The sequence below is a fragment of the Megalobrama amblycephala genome, linkage group LG16 (assembly GCF_018812025.1).
Source record: "Megalobrama amblycephala isolate DHTTF-2021 linkage group LG16, ASM1881202v1, whole genome shotgun sequence".
In the NCBI taxonomy this organism is placed as follows: domain Eukaryota; kingdom Metazoa; phylum Chordata; class Actinopteri; order Cypriniformes; family Xenocyprididae; genus Megalobrama; species Megalobrama amblycephala.
Window position 1 is genome coordinate 28,152,136 of NC_063059.1, and position 18,236 is coordinate 28,170,371.

At 34.2% G+C, this 18,236-nt stretch overlaps 3 protein-coding genes across 9 annotated transcripts in view; 1 reads left to right on the top strand and 2 right to left on the bottom strand.

The window, feature by feature from the left end:
• sgsm2 (small G protein signaling modulator 2) overlaps positions 1–7,062 on the bottom strand; it is a 60,479-nt gene extending 53,417 nt beyond the window's left edge. For 3 of the 6 annotated variants that reach the window (XM_048160480.1, XM_048160479.1, XM_048160478.1), the window contains exons 1-2: positions 6,230–7,061; positions 2,790–2,865 (exon numbers count right to left, since the gene is read on the bottom strand). In XM_048160480.1, coding sequence (XP_048016437.1) covers positions 2,790–2,865; positions 6,230–6,289 — 136 coding nt within the window. In that variant the 5' untranslated portion in view covers positions 6,290–7,061. Of the gene's footprint in view, positions 1–2,789; positions 2,866–6,229 lie in introns of all 6 variants that reach the window. The other 3 variants (XM_048160482.1, XM_048160481.1, XM_048160477.1) reach the window with 2 other exon arrangements.
• Positions 7,063–8,135: 1,073 nt separating this feature from the next.
• Positions 8,136–13,828, bottom strand: tnfaip1 (tumor necrosis factor, alpha-induced protein 1 (endothelial)). Of its 2 annotated transcripts, none has more exons than XM_048161688.1 (7): positions 13,739–13,828; positions 11,793–12,146; positions 11,528–11,697; positions 9,513–9,590; positions 9,352–9,404; positions 9,055–9,250; positions 8,136–8,967 (listed from the first exon to the last, which is right to left on the bottom strand). In XM_048161688.1, the coding sequence occupies exons 2-7, from the start codon at positions 12,031–12,033 to the stop codon at positions 8,749–8,751; spliced, it is 957 nt and encodes a 318-aa protein (XP_048017645.1). In that variant the 5' UTR covers positions 12,034–12,146; positions 13,739–13,828; the 3' UTR covers positions 8,136–8,748. The 2 variants fall into 2 exon arrangements, with proteins under 2 accessions (XP_048017645.1, XP_048017644.1); XM_048161687.1 differs by having other exon boundaries at positions 9,507–9,590.
• Positions 13,829–14,667: 839 nt separating this feature from the next.
• timm50 (translocase of inner mitochondrial membrane 50 homolog (S. cerevisiae)) overlaps positions 14,668–18,236 on the top strand; it is a 31,610-nt gene continuing 28,041 nt past the window's right edge. The window contains exons 1-3 of the mRNA XM_048160217.1: positions 14,668–14,907; positions 16,578–16,737; positions 17,353–17,384. Of these exons, the coding sequence (XP_048016174.1) occupies positions 14,707–14,907; positions 16,578–16,737; positions 17,353–17,384 (393 nt within the window). The 5' untranslated portion in view covers positions 14,668–14,706. The remainder of the gene's footprint in view (positions 14,908–16,577; positions 16,738–17,352; positions 17,385–18,236) is intronic.

Genomic DNA, 18,236 nt, shown 5'->3' on the forward strand with positions numbered 1-18,236 from the left:
AGTCATGGAAAATAACATGAGTTTGGATAAATTCAGCATTCTGTATAAACACGGCAGCACGGCATACTTATGAAAAAATCCACTCAGGCAAACACGGGCATGGTGATTTTTGATTTGTAGTGACATGTCCTGATGTCTTGTACACTGTGTTTAGCTCTTATAGCTCTTCTGTGGTTTTGAAATTCACACAACACAACAACTGTGCCTCAAAGCAAAAGCTGGCACGCCATATTGGATGAAAAGAGGCACAAACTGTAAATATCAACAAGTTCAAGCAGCGGCAGTGCAAGAATATCTGCTATGTGTGAAATACAGATTCGCCACCAATTATAAACTGAATTCATATTTGCATAAACATGCAGATCAAGTGCTTTCTGAGAGTAAATACATTATTTCATGTAACACAAAGGCAAAAGTGTAATACTGTAATACATTACTGTACTATTTCTCTGTTCTTATTCCTATTTGTATTTCCATTCATATACTAAGAGCATTTATGCTTCTGCATTGATGAAACTTGACTAAGCAATATTTGTGGTGCCACGCAGCACTGGTGTGTCACTGACGTAATGAGGCTGGGTAAATGTTCTGGCCTGTCTCTGTGTCACTGGAGTAAAGAGTATGAGTCACACACACACACATTCCCAGTAATCCGCACCGGACAAATTAACCTTATTTTTGGCAGCGATCCAGAGCTCCGGAACCATCATGCCATGGAGCTCCAGCCATTCCCTCTAGAGTCTTTCCTGCTCAACAAAATTATATTTTTCTGCTGGTCCTGGTTCAGATTAGTGCCTGCCATGCCAATATTTTTACTGGCCACGTTGCAAAAATGTTCTCGGAGATCTCAGAGTAAAATAATCCTAATTATGTCAGATAACACTTAAGCAAAACATGGTCAGGTCAAAGTGTCTGAATAATTTTGGTTCCAAATTTTTATAAATTTTAATTTTTGGGTATAATATGTCACAGTTTACTTTATTTTGCTATCCTCACTTAGTGTCCTGCAACCACTAGTAAAAATATATTGATATATATATGAATTATTAGTTAATTAATGATTTAATTTGCAATAACAGCTGGAAAACTGTGCATCTATTTTTATAGGTCAGAAAGAAATATATTTTTATATTACTATTTATATCTATATATTTTTATATATTTCTCAGTAATTATTAGGGTTCCTTTACACATCAAAGCATATTAACTATTATATTTATTTAAAGGTGCCCTAGAAAAAAGGTGCCCTCAAAAATTTAATTTACCTTGGCATAGTTGAATAACAAGAGTTCAGTACATGGAAATGACATAAAGTGAGTCTCAAACTCCATTGTTTCCTCCTTCTTATATAAATCTCATTTGTTTAAAAGACCTCCGAAGAACAGGCAAATCTCAACATAACACCGACTGTTACGTAACAGTCGGGATCATTAATATGTACGACCCCAATATTTGCATATGTCAGCCCATGTTCAAGGCATTACACAAGGGCAGCCAGTATTAACATCTGGATCTGTGCATAGCTGAATCATCAGACTAGGTAAGCAAGCAAGAACAATAGCGAAAAATGTCAGATGGAGCAATAATAACTGACATGATCCATGATAACATGATATTTTTAGTGATATTTGTAAATTGTCTTTCTAAATGTTTTGTTAGCATGTTGCTAATGTACTGTTAAATGTGGTTAAAGTTACCATCGTTTCTTACTGTATTCACGGAGACAAGAGAGCCATTAATGATGCCCCAAAATAGACAGTTAAAAAAATTAATAAAAAAAAAATCTATGGGGTATTTTGAGCTGAAACTTCACAGACACATTCAGGGGACACCTTAGACTTATATTACATCTTGTGAAAACTGGTTCTAGGGCACCTTTAAATTTAATTTGCAATAAGAGCTGGGAAATTGTGCAGCTATTTTATGTGTGAGAAAGAAATGTAATTTTATTTTTATTTACAGTACATCTATTTAATTTTATATAATATTATTAGAGTTTCTTTACAAAGTTATATTTACATATAATAACTATTAGTTAATTAATAATTTCATTCACAATGGGAAATTGTGCCACTATTTTTATGACAGAAATAAATATATTTTATATCTATTTATATCTATATTTAGTAATTATCTATTGTACATCCATACTGAATGTATATTAATTATTAATCAATTACTACTTTAATTTGCAATATAGTAAAAAAAAAAAAAAAAAAAAAAAAAGAGTTAGGAAATTGTGCAGCTATAGTTTAATTCATGACATTTTGACATTTATGATAAATTTATAAACCCACTTTTCCTATGATAATTCAACCAATTCTAAAAGATGCTTGAAAGACTATCACAAATTATTCTCACAATTTCAAACCTTATCTACGTTAACCAGCAAAATAACATAGAGACATTCAAATCAGCACAATCAACAACATTCCATATGTCACAGAAAAGCAAATGCTTATGTTTGCAAGGTATAAACACATCAGCATCATTATAATCATATTGTAATAACTGCTTTAATGAGCTCATTGTTTCTGCTTAAATGAATACATGATGTTAGCTAACTGCATGCTTTGTGTAATCTTAGAGCTCTACATTTCTGACATGGACATTATTTGGACACCACTGATTACAAATTACTGGAAATCGTAATGTAGACACATGCACTTTCTGTAAAGCTGCTTTGAAAATATATGTATTGTGAAGCGCGCTTAAATGTGAACTAAACTGAATTAGCCTGTCTGATACAAAACACTTGCAATACAAAACACCTCTGGATTAGTACTCACTGCAAAGTGCAATAACGTGGCTGCTGTCTTCATGTACAAACTTCTTGGTCACCGCCTCCTCCATAATCTGCTTCACCTAGATATGGAAAGACACATAATTAGGGGGTGCAAAATCCAGCAAAAAATAACAGCAAATCAAAATTCTTTCTGCACAATGGAATCGGGCAAACAAAAGCTACTAATTAATCATGACAGCGTAACCACAAATGCTTTAATTAGCATCATTCAATTGATAAGTTTCCCTGGGAGTGCAAGGAACTGAGGTTGTGTCACATTTTTCTCTTCCAACTGTCAGTATTACAGCAAATCCCAGACTAATTAATCACAATCCTTGCAGGCGGCTTTATACTGTTTGTGTAATTTGAAGAACAGTAGAAGGGTAATTGTAGCAATAGGAAGGCGCAAATTATGGACATCTGCTGATTACGGGCATGACTTGCGTGCACCCTACGGTATGAGATTTGCCACAAGGCCAAAAGACAGCAAAAGATGGATGATTTAAAAGGCTGATATCGAGTGTTTGGCCACTTGTCCTTGGGATTTAAAAGAAAAAAATTAAAACCTGTGAAGCCAGTTAACTACAGTAGCCTGTTGCATTACATAACATGACTCGAAAGACACAAGAACGGTTGGACGCTTCGACAGCACACACAAAATTGTAAATGTTTATTGTAACCCAGTGCAAATGTGATTCAATAGTGATTCAAAGGAAAACAATGGCATTAAAACCCATTTCCAGCCAAGCTGACAGCGGTAACAATGAAGCCATCATTCAAGGATTTTTACAGCTGAAATAAGAGGCAATCTTGTCAGTCTACACACACAACATGTGGAAAGATATTTTCGAAATATGCTCAGAATCTAACACTGGTAAATAAAAAGAGCTCTAGCATCTGCTTCGCTATTTAAGAGGATATAGTGAACACCAAAAAAGGGTTGCAGTCAATCACACGCACAGCTATAAAAAGAAAAGTCTATGAAGCAGCATGCCGTTCAAAATCTTCATCTAAGCTTCTGCTTGACAGAAAATCAGACAAACCTCAATAAAAAAAATGGGGAATGTATTTCTGCAAATGCAAAAATAATTAGTATATATTAAATAGACCATTGCAAAATGGGGCAATGTTGCACAGTGCAACCAATAAATATTGATGGGGGAAAAAACAGAGAACATGAAAATAAAACTAAGTTGTTTTGCTCTTGTGGGAGCCATTTGTGACGATCCCTGCTTCATGCAGCTGTATTAATCGTCCACTGATGCAATTTAACTTCTTAGGTAGCTGCTGATGCTTTCAGTTCCTAGGCAACCAGAAGACGGCTGACTGCAGCTTAAAGCGACAGAGACATGGGATGTTGCACAAAGAAAGTCAATGGAGGAATAAAAATCTAATTCTGTGTGTATTGCTGTGGGGCTGTTATTTCCTGTTTGGCAGTGTAAAATGGCACATTTATTTCCTCATATTATATATATATATATATATATATATATGATGGTTTAAACAGCTCAAAACAAATAACAAAATTGTTAAAAAAAAATGTTTCATTTTAAATAACATGCACTTCTATGCCCCACAAAACAAAGAAACATAATTGCCAGAGAAACACTGTATTAATAAATGAAAATTTTAGTTTTATTTTGCTGTAAAGAGTCCAGGACATTTCTGTAGAGAAAGTGACTCATTTTAGAAGTACAAAATGAGATTTAATTTAAAATGACACACGAAAGTTCTTAAAAACTTGATGAATGAGATGTTAAAAATTGATTTCCTTATTAACCCAGGCCAATGAGCCACCTGAGGCCAGACACCTTAAGAATTATTGCTGCTCTTCACTTCCATGATTTTTGGCCTTTATTAGACATGCCCTTAACTATCATGAGAAATGATGTCTGCCAGGATTGTGCATTAAGTTCAAGAGGCTGAATCAGCTGTGGACTGGACACGGTCTGTTCTGACACATGATACATCCTGGTACCGATTTAGGACATCTATTCTTTGCAGCAATTCATTCAAGATTTCTATTATTCATGAGAGCCGGAATTAAAACTTGCGTTCCCTGCACTGTAAGGGAAAAGATAAGAATTAATTATACTGATATAAAGGAATTTAACAGCTTCTTCCACTTTACAGTTCCTGGAGTGAAAACATTCGAAACTCTATGCAAATGTGAAGTCTTATCAAATAATTATTACAAAATATGCAGAGTTCATTCATATTATCTTAGAGTACTTGTTTTGAAGTGGTATAAAATGGTTAGCACATTTTTAAAATATTACATAAATATTTTTTTTTACCTTGGAGGAACCTGTTTTCCAATTCTCTCTGGAATAGTTGGATCTGATTGGAATACTTGGATCTTAATGCACATTTATATTTGCATAATGATCACCAAACTAGATATTTGACCACTGCAGTTAATGTGTTTTTGAATTGTTTTCTGTACTGTAATGGACTATTATGGTGAACTATTATTAGTGGTGAAATATTTAATCTAATTTAGAGGTAAATTAAAACAAATCAATATGTCATGTTTTTTTTTTTTTTAATCAATACTCGGTCATTATTGATTTAATACATTATATTACACTTCACAAACATTATCCCTAACTTAATTTAATCTAGTAGTCAAATTAAATAGTTTTTAATAATGAGTTTGAAGCTACAATACAAAAGTATGGCTTAGCCAGTTCAACCTGTATTGTAAACCAGCAACAAAGACCATGCTGGTCTTATATTATACAGATATGAATTTGACTCAGTCCCCTCACATAAAATACAAAGTTAAGTCATTCACATGAATGTGTAACAGCTTGAAAAATTAGGTTACTGTTGTATTTCCACCTAGGAAAGTTTTTTTAAGTCTCTACATGCAAAACTGAAGCACATAACGTGCAGAGATATCAATGAAATCGATCATTTCTAATCAGTCAAATCATAAAGATGCGTTTTTTTCTCTTACAGTCGCGTTATAAATAAACCTCGCGTGCTCTGAGCGCTCAGCCCCTCAAGTATATGTCAATGGAAATTCGGTGTCAACTCGTTTTTGTTTACATTGCAAACGACTAGGAGCATATTCGACACTAAAAACGTATTCACCCAAGCGGTTATTTAGCCTTTTACAGAAGGCAGAATCTACTGTTCACCGCAGAAACCATTGAATACAAATCACTGCCTCATGGCCACATTAAGTTATAGGAAGGAAAGGGGAAGGAAATATCCGAACCCTTCAGCTCTACAGGTGAAACGGGTTTGAATGCGAGTCTATAACAGATATCATACCTGGAGAATCATAACTGTTCACTGTATTCATTGTAACCATCTGAAACTTCCATATGCATGCACTTAATTCGGATGCACATTGCAAAACCAAAACAATATGCAAGATAATAGTGCAAGCATGTTTTCAGCATGAAATGAAAAGTATAACTGAATTATACTTACTTCTCTTTTGACGTTCCATAGTAATTTCTCTTTAAATTCTTCATCTGTAGTCGAACCCATTGTCCCTGACTGTTAAACAACCCAAGTGCAGCATAAACTGGCTGGAGACATAAATCTGAACGGCTCGCCTGCCTTCCCCCCCAATATTGTTTACCCTTCCTTCCTTTTCATATAAATGTGTGTACTGACAGCTGAGCGTTGACGCATCTAAGCACTGCTGTAGCGCATCGTGAAGCCATCTTCGGTTCCTTTATGACGCAACCACCGCTGGCCCCGCCCCCTCGTCATTGTTGATCAATGGGATAAATCTCTTCACGCGCCGTACGCTGTTCAGGCAGTGACGGCGATTTATTTTTAGCTCCTCTCTACACTTGACAGCTCAGATGGAGGCGCTTGTGGTGGTTCAACTAATCAGGCATTGTCATTAGGCGTTCACTAAGACATGATGTTCATATGACCTATTGGATGAATAGATACGTGATGCATGATGGTTATAGTCTCACATCCTATTATGGAAGGCACAGACAGCTATTACCTATAAATGGCACAGCCAGGTGCATCCAAATGAAAAAAGAAAAAAGAAATTACTGAGTTGATACTGAATATTTAGCAGCTGTTTTAGGGGTTTGAGGTACAATTTATAATTTGCCTTTAATATTAACTGTTAAAGTTACTAGAATAAAATAACTTACCATACCTGTAACAAAAATAAAACACATAAGATATTTTGAAAAATGTCTCTTTTTTTGGCAACGCATTGACAGTCAAAGAGATCCAGTGTTGTTTCGGACCCCATTGACTTTCATTGTATGGGCAACAAAAAAAAAAAAAAGCTGATATTTTATATTGAAAAATATTTTTTCATTTTTGTATGAAATATCCCTTTAAGTTAAAGGTGCAATATGTACGATTTTTGCAGCAAAATATCCAAAAACCACTAGGCCAGTGTTATATATTTTGTTCACTTGATTACTTACAATATCCCAAATGTTTCCAACTACTTGTAAATCGTGAGAAAATTGCAATTTTAACCAAGGCTCCGGGACGTGTGAGGAGTCGTCTGTCAATTGTGTCATACCCGCGTTACCCTCGCTTTCCGGTTTTATTTTGTATAAACCATGGAAACACCAAAGACGCTTTAATATTTACACGTTTTAATAGACAAGGGAACAACTGTTTTGATATATTTATAGACCGAAAACTAATTGTTGTTCTATAGCTCAACACGTTTAGTCTTATTGTTTAAATCTAATTTTCTTGATTTTTTGCGAGTACCATGCTTTACCATGCCTCAGAGAAAAACACTATTTTGTCAAGTAGCTAACATAGCATAATCAGATGCAGCTTAATTTTTAGTAACAGTAATTCAGAATTTTCTCCATCATACAATACGTTTTAAAATTAATTGCATGCCATTTTTCAACACAACACAACCGCTGAGCGAACACACAGAGTAACGGTATAACATCGTTTTCAACACACTCAAATGTATCTAATATGATAAACATTGCTGTGTTACCTCATATTCATGACCGGAAAAGCGGAAGCAGCGCCGGCAACTGCGGCATAATAAAAGTCCCGCTGCTCACGGCTTGTGTTGTGCAGTCACTCCAGCGGCCTCGTTCAGCTCCCACAACACTCGGTCCTGCTCTGCTTCATACTATAGTAACGTTAATAATTACATCTATGAACATGATTTCTTCCCAAGTCCTATCCCTGTTCTTTTCCACCAGCTGTGAGGTGAAGACCACATGTCCCAAGATTCTGCGCTCAAACTTGGCGTCATCAAGCTACGCCTTTGTTTTGAATAGGCCTCTAGCGACCTCTAGCAGACAGAAATCTTACATACTGCACCTTTAATACAGAAATTTTTTGTGAGCATCAAATAATTAGAGCAGGAAACTTCTAGGGCACTTTCATTCATTCTTTAGGTATTAAAAGCACATTTCTTATCACACTAGACAAAAAAAAAAAAAAATCAAACACTACAACCTAATTTTCCCAAATTCAACACCCCAAGTCCATATACATAATTTCTTTTCAAATCTATTTCCTATATTAATCATCTTAAATCACAGTATGGATGATTAACGTAGGCATAAGGCAGGATTATATCAGAGTATATGATCCTGCTCGATTAGCAGAAACAGAGTGATGTACTTGGCAGATTTATCTTGGCAAGATATTATCAAAACATTCTATGATTAGGTTAGTAATTACTATTTAAAAACATAGTGTTTACCTAAAAAATAAATTAAAATATAGGAATTAATGCTAATTCAAAATCAACCTTTTTGTGTTGTGTTCACATTAATGTTCAAGCAGGATTTCATTCAAAACACTGATTGTCAAACCCCCAACAAAACAAAACAAAAAGAAAGCAGCAACTGTACCGGCAGCAAATTACAAAGTGGTTAAACGGTGCTGGTAGTTTAGTGTTCTCCACAGACAATGTGAAAACTGAGGCACTAGTTTAAAGGATATATATAGTGTCTTGGAAGCCTCAATTCACAGTTAGGCTAGTGTCCAAGCGGTCTGTCGTCATAAGTGCTGTATCTTTTAATGTGGATGCGACGCACACGCTCCCTCAGCTCCACGGCCTCCTCCTCTTCACTGTGTGAGCAACAATTGTTCCGTCTGCGGGTGGCCTCCAACAGGGAGTTATCTGGGACTGGGAGAGTCTCATAAAGCAGGGCATTTAGCGTCTCCTCGTAGATCCGCGCTTCTGGAAACTCAACCTGAGAGCATTACAAGAGTTCTTCTTTGATACATTTGAAGAGGCTATGAAAGTGTCTCTAGAAATACCTTTTCAAGCAGGAGTTTACCTTTGTCTGCTTTTTCTCAGTAGCATAAACAATGGATGTGCAGCAGACTTCTGCTAGTTTACGGCTCTGTCCGTAAAAGGACCAGCAGCAGATCTCGTCTCCAATGACATCTTTAATGAAGAGTACACGACCGCTGTAGCTCAGGGACAGCTTCTCAAACAACTCGATATTCTTGAGTAGGTTGTCATCCGAGTTGCTTTTGAGGAAGATAAAACCAATCAAAAAGATAAGTATTGACAGCAGAAGCTACCTGAATCTTCATTGAACGTTAAAGAATGATAAAACGCTTGTATTTACCTTGTATAGGAATATTTGTTGTTACCTCGGTTATAAAGCAGTTTCACAACAGGCTGTAAGTGGGAAATTATAATGCCAGGAGACATTTAGAGTTATAGATTGTCTTGTTTTTATGTGAACAGCAAAAAAATATTTGCATTGCAGGATAGACTCACTCTTACACAGCCTTGTATCAGTCTCTCCTCCTCTTTAGGAGATGTTATGAATGGGATAACACACAGAGCCTTTTCTTCATTATCCTACAAATAAAACAAACAAGAAAAAAAATAAGAATGTAAAAATAAAATACAATAAATATAGATCAACAAAAACAAATAAATCTCAAAAACCCCTGTCAAAAATATATGGGTCACATTTCCACCAATAAATAAAATAATTACGTTTTGTTTAATGCATACTACTTAAAATAAAATAATATAATATATGTGTGTGTATCTTTTGGACTGTACTGTGTATATATATATATATATATATATATATATATATATATATATATATATATATATATATATATATATATATATATATATATATATATATATATATATATATATATATACACACACATATATACATACAGTACATGGAACACACTAAGTATACATGGAACCACTAAGATTTTTAATGTTTTTAAAAGAAGTTTCGTCTGCTCACCAAGGCTACATTTATTTAATTAAAAATACAGTAAAAAACAGTAATATTGTGAAATATTATTACAATTTAAAATAACTGTTTTCTATTTGAATATATTTCACAAAGTAATTTATTCCTGTGATGGCAAAGCTGAATTTTCAGCATCATTACTCCAGTCTTAACTACACAAATAACTGTGTACTATTTAAATATATTTGACAAAGTAATTTATTCCTGTGATGCAAAGCTGAATTTTCAGCATCGTTACTCCAGCCTTCAGTGTCACATGATCCTTCAGAAATCATTCTAATATGCTGATCTGCTGCTCAAGAAACATTTAATGTGTACAATTGTACCAAATATTTGTGCACAATATTTTTTTTCAGGATTATTTGATGAATAAAAAGTTCAAAAGAACAGTGTTTATCTGAAATCTAATCTTTTGTAACATTATAAATGTCTTTACTGCCACTTTTGATTGATTTAATGCATCCTTGCTGAATAAAAGTATTCATTTCTTTAATTTCTTTTCAAAAAAATAAAAATAAAAATTCTTACTGACCCCAAACTTTTGAACGGTAGTGTATAATGCTACAGAAGCTTTGTATTTCAGATAAATGCTGTTCTTTTGAACTTTCTATTCATCAAGGAATCCTGAAAAAAAAAGTACACAACTGTTTTCAACATTGAAAATAATCATAAATGTTTATTGAGCAGCAAATCAGCATATTAGAATGATTTCTGAAGGATCATGTGACACTGAAGGCTGGAGTAACGATGCTGAAAATTCAGCTTTGCATCACAGGAATAAATTACTTTGTCAAATATATTTAAATAGTACACAGTTATTTTAAATTGTAATAATATTTCACAATATTACTGTTTTTTACTGTATTTTTAATTAAATAAATGTAGCCTTGGTGAGCAGACGAAACTTCTTTTAAAAACATTAAAAATCTTAGTGGTTCCAAACTTTTGGACTGTACTGTGTGTGTATATATATATATATATATATATATATATATATATATATATATATATATATATATATATATATATATATATATATATATATATATTACATTTGTAGTTAAAAAGTATATAGATTTGTATTTTTTTTTTTTTTTTTTTCACTAGATAAGACCCTTGTTCCTCGTCTAGGATCGTGAGCTCTTTGAAGCTGCACTGAAACTGCAATTTGGACCTTCAACCTGTTAGCAGCTGCTGAAGTCCACTATATGGAGAAAAATCCTGGAATGTTTTCCTCAAAAAACAATAATTTTTTTTTCGACTGAAGAAAGAAAGACATAAACTTCTTGGATGACATGGGGGTGAGTAAATTATCAGGAAATTGTAATTCTGAAGAGAACTAACCCTTCAATTTACATGCCCCAATTTAAAAAAAAAAAAAAAAATAATTGTAAAAATATATCTAATTTCTTTTTACAGTTTTCATGAGAATCACACAAAAGCAAGAACGCACATAATCAAGTGAGTGCACAACTTATTTTAAAGTCTATTCCCTTCATAAGTCTTAACCAACCTGCAGGGCCCTGTGGCACAAATCTATCAAGCCCTGGATCAGGTAATACTTGGCTTCTGCTAGGAGCTCCATGATCCCCTGTCTGCTCTTGGGCAAGGTCACACATCCATCACGGAGATAGCTGAGAATCGAACCAAAGTGTTTCCCACAGCGATCTATTAGGATCCAACCTAAAGAAAAAATAACAGAAAATTCACTTTAACAACATCAGCACTGTGAGTCAAGACTAAAGCGGTTTTATCTCGGCAATGTCTAAATAACTCACCTTCCTTATCGGTGAGCACCTCCATTTTGCCGCTAAACATGGATCTCAGCAGGGTGTCCTGTCGGGTGAGCACGTGCAGTGTGGAATAGTAAAGATTTCCACCAACATTGAGCTGCACGTACTTGTTTCCGGTGACACCGCGGTAGGTGCAAGTGTTAGTCTTGGGACAGGCCACTGAAGAGACTGACACAATGGGCCCGGTTTGCGGTTGAAGCTGGTGCAGGCAGCTCTCTCCTGACATGTCCCGCTGTAGGTAGATAACCACCCTGCACACGATGGGTCTGATTTCCCCCGCCGTGGTGAATGCTGCTGGGCAGGCTGCTTGTGATGCCAAACCTACATGCTACACATCACCTAAAACAACACATATATACAACTTACATACATTACAAGATATATATATATATTAGTATTGTGCAAAAGTCTTAGGCACGACAGTATTAAAAAAAAGGTTTTAAGCCAGTTATTTATATCTTTTTCTGTAGTGTGTCAATAGGAAATATCCATTCACATTTCCAAACATTCATTTTGCCATTGTAATAATCCAGTGAGATTTTTGAATACACAATAAGACTGACAACAGCCGGTGCTCCACATGGAGATCAGAGCTCACCATCATCAAATCCGTCTGTGATTACATGAAGAAACAGATGAAACTGAGACAAACCAAATCCAGAAGAACTGTGGCCATGTCTCCAAGAGATTTTAAGAAACCTGCCTCCAAAGCTACCTGAAAAATGATGCCCAAGCGTACCTGGACAAGAGCAGTTTTAAATGCAAAGGGTGGTCACACAAAATATTGCTTTGATTTAGTTAATATAAGTTAATTGCTAAATAAAATCTATTTATAGCAGTATTTTTTAAAAACATCCTCACTTTACAGCATTTTTACACAAGTGCCTAAAACTCTTCACAGTACTGTATCTTTGCAGGCAGGTTTCTTAAAATCTCTTGGAGACATGGCCACAGTTCTCCTGGATTTAGTTTGTCTCAGTTTCACCCGTTTCTTCATGTAATCACAGACGGATTTGATGATGGTGAGCTCTGATCTCCATGTGGAGCACCGGCTGTCATATCTATGACAACTATCATATCATACACTGTTTTTGATTTATTTATATAAAGTTTATAATTATGGTAAAAGTTAGCCCTAATATATATTTTTTTAATAAAAAGAAAATATTTTATAAAAACAATAAATAATATTTTTTATAAAACAACACTGCATTGAAATACAATAACAAAAAGGACAAAACAAACAAAAACACCTTAATATATCAACAAAAATATCACCATAAGTCTTAATAAACTTGTTATTCTTCTTATTATCAATGAGTTTAAGAGTTTTAACAACAAGCAAAACAACAAGAAAGACATCAAATCTAGGCACAATCTTGAAAAATTTGTTTTTGTGAATAAAAAAAATGTACAATGCAACACAAAAGCCCTGATATTTATTTACAACTAGCATATTTAAGGCATGACGACAGCAAGTAAGAACTTGTACTATAAACAAAAGATATATATAACGTTATATATATATATATATATATATATATATATATATATATATATATATATATAACATATATATATATATATATATATATATATATATATATATATATATATATATATATATATATATATATATATATATATATATATATATATATATATATATATATATATGAAATAAAACATACATAATACAAAACATAATACATATACTAGCAAAGCCTCATATACTTGTGTTTACAAACTGACAACGCTTCCTAACAAAAGTTTCTGCTTCGTTTAATCTAACGACGTACACCTTTTCTAGACTTTAGTTAGGTTTAATGCTAAGCTAAAGGTAGTTTAGTTAGTTTAATTCCAAACACTGAAATGTTAAGGCAAGTTTGCTATCATGCTATCATGAAACTTTTCCAAGCCAGAAAACTCACCCACTCTCCTGCAGTAACTCTTGGGCGTTAAACTGAACCCGTAGACTCGGTTAGTTCGACACTTTTACTTCAACCATATGTTATAAGTTATATACAATCATAAAACAAAAAAGCAAACAGGTCTATCTGATGATTTAGAAAATGAAAACACTTTTTACTTCAACCTTCAGTAGTAATACCACGGTGTTTGCTTTTCTTCTTCTTTGAAAGAACAACAGCAACTGGTTAAACCAAACCGTGGTAAGGATCTACTGCCACCCATTGGCTAATGCAGGGATTGTCAACCTTTCTAAGTACAATCTTATCTTTCATAATAAATAACATTTACAATCAATATGATGTTAAACCGCGCATTCCCATTTTTAGACGCGATATCCCTTTTTTAAAAACTAGTCCCTCCAACTATTAAATCTTTTCCTATTTTTATATCTAATTCCATGACCTGACATCATGTTTAATTATCTATAGCAGTGGTTTTAATCGTTACAAACGCAGCCAAACCACTTTATAATAACTTTAATTTAAAACATTAACTATATTATTCGTTTTTTTCTGTTTTGCTTATTTAAAAAAAAACAAAAAAAAAAAACACATCTTCTTCGTTTAATGAAGTACTTTTATTTTGAAATATATACTCATTTCACTGTGAATGTTCTAGATTTGTGGAAATATAAAATGTAAATCTCCTTTATTCTAGCATTATTCTAAGACTTCTACCTGTTAGCATTATACAGTATGTATTTTATTAATAAAACAGGCATTGAATTTAACTATTATGCTCTTTGTAGTTTGTGGGAACTTTTAGCCGCTTTTGAGGGTGACAGTGACGACATTCTAAGAACCGCCTTCGCGGCGCAGTTCATAGGTTCGATTGGCTCTCTCTGCCTGCCAATCACAACAGATATAACCAATCAAAATCGTTTGTCCTTTCCACTCGCGCTCCGGTTACTAGCTGCATCATATTCAAGATGTCGGCGGTGTCTATGTATCCCATGTGTGTCCGGGCTAGCCGGGGCCTCCTCCGACTGAGGCAGGGAGCCAACAGCTCCGTAGCCCCTGCGGTGCTAGATGTTGTCCGGTCACACTCCGCAGACACATCTAGTAGTAGTGCCACAGGTGGACTGGCCCAGGCAATACTGCAAGAAAGGCTTCAGCAGCAGAAAAGCCAGGTGAGCGCTATGACCGCCTGACATTCCTACATGACAGGGTATTAGACAGCCAATTATTGCTTTTTGGGAAAATATTTACATTCCTACATGTTAGTACTGAGGTGTTGAGTATGTCGATGCTCAAACAACCATAAATTGTCAAATACTTTGGTCTGGTTAGTAAAGGTTGACAGGTGGTGGTTTGAATGAAGTCAGACACAGCAGTGTTATGTATAATAGAGCAATGACATTGGTTACATGATCACATCATTAGTAGAAAATAGAAATCAGTGCATGTTATAACCTTTAGTCTTAAATATGTAGCATTATAAATGGCTATAAAAAGAGCTAGATTGCACATATACTCATTATATGAAGCCTGAAAGATTAAATAAGAAGAAAAAATATGAATTTAAGTGGAATAATTACAAAGTAAAATCTTTTTTTTTTTTTTTTTTTTTTAAGTTGGCATATGTGTTTTATGTTTTGTCATACCTGATACATTATAATTTTATGGCTCATATAAAGACCTATTTTATTTTGAGACTCAAAAAAGTAAGATGAAATTCTGATAGCTTGTAATGTAAATCAATGAGATTTGCAACAGTATAGCAGACTACTTTCATAAAGTGTAAATAAATATTAGTTGTATCTGCCAATAATATGTTTCAGTAACATGATATTTAAATGCTTAGTTTAATGACCAAAGCTCTGTAGTTTTTGTTGTACTTGGGTAAAGTTGGTTTTATATTCGCACATTCGGACATCCGTATTCATAGCCTTGTTAATCACACTACATTGGACATTCAGTGGACATTCACAAGTAAATATGCCATTAAAACAATACTTGCCTATTTTGATCGACTGTGAAAAATGTTGTAAGTTGACAATCGTTGGTTGTCAATATCATGTAGCTGCTTAAAATTCGCAAACATTAATTTATTGCACATTTATTGGAAAGTCTGAATTGATCAGAAGTCCGAATGTGCGAATATAAAACCAACTTTACCTAACTTTTTGTTGTGGGGGCCAAAGCATATTGCAGTACGATTGAGAGAATATACATTCCTTAAAAGCCTGTTGTATCAAATTTTTAATACTTAACATGATTTTTCTAAAGTAAATGTTCATCTTGAAATATTTCTATCAACATATACAAGGTATTCTTACATTTACTTTATAAAAATCACTAAAGATTTCAAAGCAAAAAGACACGAAGACGTAGAATATTGTGTCCAACATGCTTTTGAGCAAAGTTTCGATCGTGTTAATAATAAACAGTGGCATTAGAAAATCATGTACCAAATATGATACAAGTTAAACTTAGTTTTATCATTATGCAAAATGTTCTATGCTCAAATTATCTTTGAGTGTAGTTTAAAATGACATTTGAATGACTTTCACATTGGAGCTGTATCATGCAAGGTCAGGAAGCCTCTTTTGTCTGTTGAATACAGATAAGGGCTAAGGGCTGAATGTCTGTCAAAGGACAATGTGTTTCAGTGAGTGACAGCTCCTGAGAACGTTCAGAAAAAATGTAATTGGTGCATAGTACAGTAATTATTCAAACTGGCTGCTGTGTAATGTTCCAGGTTTAAGACTTGCCATTCTTTTTGAGAAATTGACTTGAATCACATGGTTTGTAATTTAGGCGGTTGTAAAGTGGGATGCTTTTGACACATCATTTACAGGACCAGCCTCCTCCAGAGGGTGATGACTCTGCTCACAAGAAAGATGAACAGGGTGAGGACAAGAAACAGAAGGAGAACACGGCATACGCTAAAAAGATGGTCCTTCGGTTAGCAGGAATTATGGGACTTGGAAGCACAGTCGGCATCGTATACATATTCGGTGAGTTTGCTTGTTGCTTTCTTATGCTAATGGTGGGCACCAGAGGATTGGAATGTTATAAGCTTGAAGATTTTCCATGAACATTGTTGGATTATTCAAAACTTTTGTGACTGGCATTTAAATGGCATGCTTGGATTATTGAATTATTGTGTGGATTATTCTGGATCATCATGAAGACTTTGGGATGATATTTTTCCTGTATTTTGATCACATATATGTGATCAACATATATGGGCTACTATGGTGATTATTTTTTTTATATATATACTTTTTGTATTGAGGCAATGGCAAAAATTAGTTTAACTTGCATATTTAGACATTTATACTTGGTTATTGCCATTTAACATGTATTTTGCATGCAAGTTCAATAATAATGTATTGTCTTTGTTTAGATAAAAGAATGAGTTCATAAGTGCATAAACGTAAAATATTAGACATTTTATTTATGTAAATGATGAGTTCCGATATTTTCAACAACAAAAAAAGACTAATATGTATCATAAAAGGCTAAGATACATTTCTAATATCTTTGAGATATTTAAAATCTCATTTAATGTTTTTTTGCTTACATAAAGTTTGAAATTATGTGACTAAAATTGTGTTTCTGGTCTCTAGGTAGCAATTCTGTGGATGAACAAGGAAATAAGGTAAGCATGAACTATCACAAAACCAGGTTTTAGAGTCAATTGTTATTTTGGCTTTTGTTAGTATCAAGGAATTTGACAAGGAATCAGTAAGTAGTGTTTCAACATCACCCAAACATTTTTTATACATGTTCTAATGAGCTATGAATTTCACCACCTCCTCAAGAAAGAGAAAAAAGTTAATATCAGATTAGTTGAATAGATTTAGATAGCAGTCTAAAAATATCTTTAATGGTGACAGTTAATGACATGACATTTCCTAGCTGTCTATCTCTACCCTCCATTTTTTCTAATATGGTAATTTTAACAAGCTCTAAAGTTGCACTATTTCCCATGGCACACTTTCTCACCTGCACACCCCCCACCAGTCTCTTTTCTTTTGAAACTACAAACGCTTCTGGCTCTCAGACAGTTCAATCAGGTATCGGTGTGAAGATTTTCACTCTGCAGGGCACACTTCTCATAGCGCTGTGAATTTCCTTTATTCAGCGAGCAGGCTTCTAGCACCTCTTGAGGTGGCCCGCTTCAAACGACTCACTTTACAAAGCCAGTCTAGAAGAAGACTCTGTGAAATGTGTTTTGTTTGTTGGTGTTGCATTTTGTACCTCTCTCCCCAAGTGCTACTGTAATTGGAGCTTGACTTTGATGTTGTGACGAGGGCAATATTTTATATTTTTGAAGCACCTTTTGCATTTAGAGAAGTGATTCTTTCAATCATTTCAGTGTCATATTTCCAGCGTCATAGTGAACTATCATTATGTGAATGATCGCAATGAAAATTCTCCCATGATTAACTTACCTTCATGTTGTTTCAAACTTGTATGGTTTTATTTCTTCTGTGGAATACAAAAGGTG